The sequence below is a fragment of the Trachymyrmex cornetzi genome, unplaced genomic scaffold (genome assembly GCF_001594075.2).
Source record: "Trachymyrmex cornetzi isolate Tcor2-1 unplaced genomic scaffold, Tcor1.1 scaffold147, whole genome shotgun sequence".
NCBI classification, from domain to species: Eukaryota; Metazoa; Arthropoda; class Insecta; order Hymenoptera; family Formicidae; genus Trachymyrmex; species Trachymyrmex cornetzi.
In genome coordinates this window covers 6,733,823-6,743,177 of record NW_017296059.1, presented here as the reverse complement: position 1 = coordinate 6,743,177, position 9,355 = coordinate 6,733,823, and the positions used below count along the sequence as shown (strand labels likewise).

The 9,355-nt window shown below is 38.8% G+C and overlaps 1 protein-coding gene across 2 annotated transcripts in view; it reads left to right on the top strand.

The window, feature by feature from the left end:
• The first annotated feature begins 1,335 nt into the window (after window positions 1–1,335).
• The window catches only part of LOC108757906 (early growth response protein 1), a 52,449-nt gene continuing 44,429 nt past the window's right edge, over window positions 1,336–9,355 (top strand). For both annotated transcript variants that reach the window (XM_018502604.1, XM_018502602.1), the window contains exon 1: window positions 1,336–1,922. In XM_018502604.1, the coding sequence (XP_018358106.1) occupies window positions 1,497–1,922 (426 nt within the window). In that variant the 5' untranslated portion in view covers window positions 1,336–1,496. The remainder of the gene's footprint in view (window positions 1,923–9,355) is intronic.

Sequence of the window (9,355 nt, the reverse complement as noted above, 5' to 3'; positions counted from 1 at the left end):
TACTCTGGAACCGTTGCCTTGACGACACGCATCCACGCATGCGCGTGCGCAGCGCGGACGGTACGCGAGCGCAGTTCAAGAGTTGTGCCGTGCGCGCCAGTTTCATCCGTCACCCTCGCCACCGTATCATCACATCCTTTCCACCACCACCACCACCATCACCACCACCGCCGATACCACCACCACCACCACCACCACCACCCTCGCCTTCTCGCAAGTCCTCTCTCTCTCTCCCACCCTTTCTCTCTCTCCGCCCTCATCCTCGTGGTCCTCCGTGGCGAGCACGCGCGCGCGTCAACGCGTTAACGGGAGTGCGCGCTGTCACCGTCGAGAAACGTCATTTCGCGGATCTTGTGGCGGTCGACCACGATCGGCGTACTCGATCGTTTGCGAACGCGCGCGCGTTTTATTCTTCCCAAATTCTGCTGGAGCCGCCTTCCTCTCGCCTCGTATCTCGCGAAAATTTAATTACGCTGGAAACCGTACGTTCGAGATTTGTCGCGAGTGCCGGCTAAGCTGACGAAAGTGTTTTGTCGACAGGTGCAAGGGTTTTCTTTGGAAAGAAAAACAAAGAAAATTATCGGGTAAAGGAGCATCCCATCGATCGACGATGACGATTTCTTGCAGGAGGAACATTTTCCTGACGGAAGTATCTGATTATAATCGATCTTCCACGTGAACGTCGCACAGTGCCCGAACTAGTTTCGAACTTATTCGATGTCTCCGTTTGGGAAACGCGTTCCCGCGAGAACTCGGAGAGTATCGTCAGTGACTCGTGTTTTAATTTCGAAATCGGAGTCGAATGCTTCTTCTTGCTCGCGTTAGTGCCTCCCGACAGCGGCGCGTTGGCGGCGTCGGCGACGACGGCAACGACGACGACGTCGCCGATCGGAGTACTCCTTCTATCTAGAAAAAATAACTTGAACTAATAGTGAGAACGCGTCTATTTTTTACAGGACGCGATGCTCGCAACGACATTCGACGAGCACTCGGCAGCCTGGTGCGGGATAGTGTTTTGCGCACGGAATTCCTTGGATTCGACGCGCGGGACGTCAACGCGGTTCCGATGTACGTGACTTGTCGTGATCGCCGAGTATCATCGGATATCGCGAATCGAAGTGACATTGCGTGAAAGCCAGCCGTGCGCGAGATAATGATGTTCCGTTTTTTATCACGGTCCATCCGGAGAAAGGGCGGATCCAGAATCTAAAACGAAGACTCCGATCGAGAGAATTGGTCCGTCGACATTGCCCCGAGAGCCAGTGGGAATTCTTAACGAACCATAGACTGAATGATACTTGGAAAATTAACCCTTGGAGAACAACCTTCGGGAACAAAGTCTGGAGATTCTTCTCTGCATCAGCTGCGCCTCCGCGGAAGATCTAAATAAATAGTAATCCTCGGAGAAGGGATCCGAGGATCTCTCTCCGCGAATCGATCCTCTCAGCCGTCGGCCGGTGAATATCACGGCGCGAGCGGCAACGGTCGTGGGTTGGATGGTGCCGCGAGGATTAACCCTCGGCAGGACGACGACACGGGAGCCGGAGCCGGAGCCGGAGCCGGAGCAGCTACGCTTTTACGACTCTCCGCCGCCACGGATGGACGCGAGCGTGTGCTGTCTGCCCGCCGGTGCCGCGGCCACCACGGGGGTTACGCAGCACCCTCATCCGGCGTCTCTGCCCGGTTTACCGTCCGCCGTCGGCGTCCAGCCGCCGACGATCCAGCCGTCCTACGCCGCTCAGTACGCCGCCGATCAGATAGTGCCCGATCGGGCCCAACCCGACGGACCCCTCGCGACGGTACTCGGATGCAACGCGCAGGACAGCTGGCAGCAGATCTCGTCGACGGCGTCCACCGGGATCACCGGAGCTGTCACCGCCACTACCACCGCCTACATCGACTACTCGTGGCTTCAGATGCAGGTAAGTAGTCGACTAGTCTTGGAAATTGTCGAAACTCTTATACGGGGTCTACGATAGAAGTCATAGTGGTCGTAGGGTCTTAAGTCGTACAAAATTTATCAATTATAGTCGATTGTTTTTCTCATATTCGACTGTGATTACTCTAAATTTCTTGCAGTGAAATTTCACTTTAAGAGAGTAAAAACACAACCACCCTTGAAAACAAGTAAAAAATATTTCACTTCTTGAAAAAGAGTGACAATTTTCACTCTTTTTAGAGTAAATTTTTACTTCAAAGGAGTGAAATCTCACTTCAAAAAAGTAAGATTTTACTTCTTTGAAGTGAAAATCACTCTAAAAAGAGTAAAAATTGTCACTCTTTTTCAAGAAATGAAGGTTGTATTTTCACTTTCTTGGAGTAAGATTTTACTGCAAGAAATTTAGAGTGATTGATTAATTTTCTACGACTTCTATATTGTAGACCCTGTATTACAATTTACTCTTTTCTTGTATGTTAAATCGTACTCTGCGTACGAATAAACATGACTCTCTTGCCCATCTCTGTCAACGTAGATTAGCTTCAATCTTGATTTAACTTATCTTTTATCTTCTTCTAGTTCTAAGAAAAAGATAAAGAATAAATTAAATTAAGATTGATATTAATCTCGGTACATTGGTGAAAATAAACGCCTGAAAGATATGTTCATCTCTTTGATATTGATATGTAAAATTGCCATATTGTGTGAACAAAAAACACATGTTAAAATATAATATTTTTATTAATTCGATAACGCGTGTGTACATATAATTAAGCTCATAACATGAAATAAATTTTAAAGTTTTGAAATCACATCACGTATATAAAATCGATTAAAAAACGAATAACTCAAAGCTGTTGATACATAAATAAACAAATAAGAATGAGTTTTCTCTCATTGTTTTTAGAATTAAATAATGCATAGGAAGATAGGTCTGAGTCTCGATCAAAAGAAATCGAATGAATCCATTTGTAGCGATTAGTAGTTTAGTCGAGAAAATTACAATAGAGTCTATTTATGCCATGACTTTTGTATTCCTGGCACAAATCGAATCATCAGTTAATTAAACGTAACTTAATTTGGTATGCGACATCCACGACGCAAATGTTGATTTAATTAAACAGTAATACTTATCGAACCTTGCTTAGTAAGTGACTTGAGAGAGCCGTTTCAATTCTCGCTTTTCCTTTTTACAATAGATCTAAATATCTACGCGACCGCACACGTGTCACTCTCTGCTGACTAAGACAGTTTTTAATCGCAAAGCTGAGATTATAGGTTTTCAACTAGGCGTAATAATGTTACAGCTGTTAATTTTTCTCCGGATATATTGATTATCGGGTACGCCTTGAAAAGAAAACAAAAAAAAAACTCGGTAGGACTAATCCGTTCGGAATCGATACTTAACTCTGCTCATTACATTTGAAATTTAACTCAAGTACCATGATTAATGCGATTTGCTTTTATTCCTATCCGTTATCGATTTCCCATTAGCGCGTCGGTGTGATTTACATCGGCGATATATCGAGTGGTAGATAGTAGATCTCGGAAAAATGATGATTATTTACGTTCTTAATCATTCGTCAATCGCACGACTCGTTTTTCGGCTCGGCGCGACTCGACTTGGCGCGCAACACTCCACGATAATGTATCAATTCCCGGGAAGCGCTACATCGTAAAATAATAGAGCGGAGTAATAATACCCATTACTATTATCTCGGTACGAGTGAGTACTATATGTTCTCCCCTTATAGACGTAGCGGCGTCTCCGCCACGTAAAGCCACGCTGTTGACAGGGTAAATATCCTTTGATACCGCGCCGTCCGTCTGGCACACGCGTCGTACGCCTCTCTTCTACCTTACGAAGGAAGTTATCTATGTGGCACACGTGTGAGTGCGTGCGTGCGTGCGTGCGTGCCTACGTCCGTGCGATCTCTCACGCCACGAACGAGAGCGTGTACTTTTCACATTACGAAGGCCGTTTCGCTTGTCGTTAAGGCTTCAGGATTTTCGTAAAGACCGCTATTTCGTTAATGAATCTGTTGGCCATATATACAGGGTGATTCAGAAACACGCCAGTATACACGGTTGTTCTTATTGCAGTTTCTTTTTTGATTTAAAGGCAATTTTTTTTCAACGAAAATATCGAGGACCATCTTCTTTATTGCGTTTTTCCACTTCTTAATCATTTATATCTATTGAATAATAACGAAAAAGATATCCATTTGGAAAGACAATTTGAAAAGACGCTGTATATGTTCTTATCGTCTTGATGCAATTTGCGAAAGCGCGTTGGTATCGAATTAGTTCTCGCGATATTAGTTCTTGTAAAATATCTCAAAAGAAACCGAGATATATGCCTCCTGTATGCGGCTCTTCTCATTTCTTTTTTCATACATAAATGATTTTACGCGAATTATAAATTGATTACTGAGATCAATCGAAATCGATCAATCATGTATGGAAAGTTTTCTGCTCGCGATGTTATCAAAAGAGAAAAGGCACGCGCGACGTTTCAGTCTCTCTGCCGAGACGAAAAGCCGGTCTACGAATTTTGCACAACGAGCACCTATTTACTTCAATCGGAAACCGGTTTTTTGATACCGTTATCGACTCCTGGATACCGTGTTGACGTATATAACCACGATTCGTCGTCAAATATCGATAGTGTTTGAAACTTAAGAGGGGTAGGAAGAAACGACTGGACGTTGCAACAATCGCGAAGCAGATACATAACGAAACTGTTTTTTTATTCACGAAAAACGTTAGTATTTCTGATTACCGTAAAATCATGCGAAAGAAAGTATTACACTTCCTCTCGAAATTGTGAGTTCAAGTCTAAAGGAATCAATTTTATCCGATAGTTGTACGGAGAAAATTTTATATTAAGTTTTAATACAATTTTAAATTACACGTTACTATGTCTTGTATTTTCGATGGACTCTCACAACATGTGATTCCGATTTAACTTTTACTATGGTAATACTAATTTGTATCACATAAATAAAGTAATTATTTTGTTAAGCCATATTCTAACATGAAAACAATTAATTTTTACTATGGTACGCAAACAAAATTTGCTAGGTATATTTGATTTTGTAATAAAAAATTTTTACTATGAAAAAGTGTACAAATTACGTTATATTATTGTTTTTAAAAAAATAACTATAGCATTTAAACTTATAATTTACATGAAGACCGTAGCTACCACATTATAGTAATTTTAAATATAAAATTTTCTCCGTGTGGATGGAATATTTGATAATTCGTCCAAAAATTTACTTCTGTCCTGTACTTTTTTATCGCATATAATTATAAATTTTGTATTTATCGTAATTATAATGTAATTATAATTTTTTTTATGTATGTAATACATTATTTCAGTATTTTCTTACAATAAAAAAGATTTTTTCGAAAAATAAGGATATGCAATATTATTAAATAATTAATTCAATAATATATTATGTAACTAAATAATATAATTAATCAAATTACATTTGGAAGATCTGAGATTAGAATTAAAAAATATTATTCATTACGAATGTTGTGAATATTACACGGGAAGAAGTTTCGTTGAAGCATCTAAAAATTTAGCCAGAATAGAGATCTAAAAATAATTTTATTGGACTATCAAAACAATTGTATAGAATGCTCAAGTTTATTATTAGAATGTTACAACTTTTTGCAGCATTGCAATGCAGTAAAAAGTCGACATTTTAATTCTACTTTGAATCTCTTTCAATTAAACCTTATAAATTTGTATTGATACTGGAACAATCAAATAGGATCTAATATTACTTAATCTACAGCTTCTATTATAGAGAAAACTTCTTTTCAACCTAAAAATAGGAAATTTTTCAATAATTACCATTTACAGCCTCAACGTAGGAGCTCAATTCATTAAATTAGACTCTATTATAAATCTCTAGAATCTACATACGTTCTAAAACTATTTTTAAAATAGGAGCAAAATTTCGACTGGTGTGCTATTTATACTTCAATTTCCTATATTAATTATTTGATAGTTTAACAAAATTATTTTCAGATCTTTCTATTCCCGGAAACTTTTAGAGTGAATTTTCACTCTGAAGAGTGAAATTTTACTCTTAACGATTGAAAATTGAACCACTCTTTTTCAAGATCTCAATTTTCATTCTTTAGAGTGAGATTTTACTCCAAAGAATTTAGAGAGTATTTAAATTTTTAGATACTTCAGCAAAATTATTCTTTCTAGTGTATATTCTGAATATGGTATCGCACAGCATTTGCGTTTGTCATATTCATGTATTAATATATTTTCGCTTAGGTTTTTCTTACAGTTTTCAATAATAATTTTCTTCAATATGAGAAATTCAGCTCGATATACATACATATTTCGGTCTCACGCCATCGTCGGCGGGCGGGGACGCTCGACTAAATCGCGACCGGTAATTAGCCGATACCCCCGACGCAATCTAAACGCATTGTGACGCGTGTAAGATAATAAGCGGACGGAAATCCACGATTATTGTGCTGCTCGAGCCAGAAAGGACATCCCAACCACCACCGGACGAACCATTTCCACGGTTCACCGCCCTTCGTTTCAAAACTGCGTACGATTACCGTTCCACCGCCGATTATTTCAGTCGCTGTACAAATACGAACAGGGGAGGCGGGGAGGAAAGGCAGAAGCGCGATTAACATCGAGCGGAGATGATGACCTAACCGAAAATACGATGCTAATATTGTTCGTGTCGCTTCGCTTATTTCTACCGGCTGGCGGCAAATTCTTTATCTTTTGTAATGAGACATTGTGACTCGCAAGGATTGTTTTATTACAATCTTTTCGCATTACAGATATACTACTTCCGGACATATTGCTTCATAATAAAATTATTACTTACACGACTTTTGTATTAGTCCTATCGCTAAATTTCTTTAGAATGACATCTCACTCCAAAAGAATGAAAATTCTGCTACTCTTGAAAAAAGTAAGTAACAAAATTTTTTTAAAGAGAAATTTACTCTGTTGCAGTGAGATTCACTTCAAAGAATTTATTATAGAGAGTACGTTCTCAAATTTTTTACAAACTGATTTTGCATTTCGATAAAAATGTTGTTACTCGCGATAGGAATGTAGAAACAGAACGACAGTTCAGATCGACACGAATGTAAAGAGTTAGGCTGTACCGATGTAATTGACCCTTTCCCGATGTTTTCTATGATTCCGAAGAACTCTTCGACCCGTCGTCATATTATCCAGCCTGTAGCCAGTGACTCACGTCGAATCGCGAACGTTGTGGGCGTGCAGTTACTTACGTTCTATACTTGCACTCACTTGGGGTCGATTGCGGTCGGATCATGTGCTTCAACAATGGGATTTGCGCAAAAAGAGCAAACTTTTTTTCCCCGTTACATTCTTTCCATCCTTTTTGATTGTTGTTATTTCTCCAAGAGTACATAACAGTTAACTTTGTAAGAGGATGAGGTATGCGGATTAATTATTATACGCTTTTACAGTTGTTATATAATGCAAAGTATATTAGAAACATTATTTTAAATACGTAGCGCCACTGTGGTCTAAATGTTAAGATGTTGAACTATTATATATATTCATTTAAATGAATTAATGTTAGAAATTATAATTGCGTGCCGATATGGTTGTCAGACTTTCAATATAATCAATCTGAAATATTAATAATCCCCCCAAACTTTCCAAATTTAATCTTAAAAAACTGTAATAAACTTATTGCGAAAAATATTGCCTCGGAAGTCGAACCCGGATCTTTTGCATTCCGTGCGAGCGTCCTAAGCCTTTAGACCACCGAAAGTATATTAATTAGTGTATTATAGAAATAATATAGAAATAATATTCTAAAAGCGTTTTATAGTTTTTTTTAATACATTACAAATTATTGTGCTCAGAAATTATTATTATTATTTTATGGATAAGTAAAACGTCAATATTATCTTGAATCGTGGCCAAAGAATCTGTACAATTTTTTCGCTCTTTTCGTACGCATCTCTTTTCTTTTTTCTCCTCTCTTTCTCGCGATATTACAGGGTATTGTTGGAACCAGCTTGACGAAGTTTACGTCGACAGATTATTCTAAATTCTAAACGAATGTAGAAATATGCGGAACGTGCGCAAAACGTCGTATGCATTAAACGCCCGCAAATATCGTTACTTGCTACCGTGTCCCTATTATTTACGCTTGAGCACATTGTACATTTCCATAAGTATGCAGCAGTTGCAATTTTCCCTTTTACGTTACTTTGTTTTCTCCGATAATCATCAAGTAGCTCACAGCGTCCACGTAATGGTAACAGTAATCGCGGCTTTGTAGAAATTGCCATTTCTTCCTCCATAGATATCGGCTAGATGCCATTTGCAAAGATCGAAGCACGGAAAGTATAGTTTATATCGTTATCATTAACAAAAGATATCGTCAATTTCTATACTTTTTATTTATTAGTAACAAATGGTAATTAATCGTAACATAAAAACATAACGTCATGAGCGTTCGTCATAAAAGTTGAATAAAGTCAAATATTTTTTAATTTGCGTCAAATATCGTCGAGGGCTTGAAATTATTTTGATTTAATGTATTTAGAAATTTAGCTTTAATTGCTAATCATATTACAGAGATCATCTTTCGTATATTTACATTGAAATCTTGCGCGACTGAAATTATCCATATCGGTTCGAAATCCTGATCAGAGTACAATACAGGATTCACGCGTTGGCACGCCGACACAGTTCCAGCCCCCGGTTAGCTATCGTTAGTTTAGTCCGAGTGCACCAAACCAATGTTACGGACAATTTACTCGCGAAATTAGTTACAAAACGCTCGACCTATCTACCCATCAGCCGCTTCCTCTTCCTCCACGATAAATAGATGGCCGGCCATTAAATGCCGAGAGTGGAGGAAGAGTTATTGTTCACGGATCGCCATGGTAGATTTGTACGTTCGTACAGAAATTGTGCGTAAAGGCGCACGCCCTATCGTACAGCGCATTGTCGATAAATTCTATGTGTATGAAAATCATGTACCGAGTCGTGTACGTATCTTCGTTCTAAAATTAACTTGCCGCTAATGGCGAATTCTATCAATTGTTCTCTGGTATTATAAAATTCAATATTAACCACAGAAATGTTTTTCATTATCAGAAATTATTACAAAATTGTTTTCTATATTATATTATCTTCCTTTTTTTAGGGTGTGTTTCATTTAACGTTCACAACGCTGATTTCATCCTTGTTGTTTATCATCGAATATTAAACAAGGACAAATAATGCTCGTGAATGTTATGAGCGCTCGTAAATGGATCGCATCCTTAGAGTTATTTCGATCAACTCCGATTAACTTTAATCAATCATGTGATCCATTGGAATCGACCAATCACATCTGTCGTTAACCGAAATGACAAATGTGA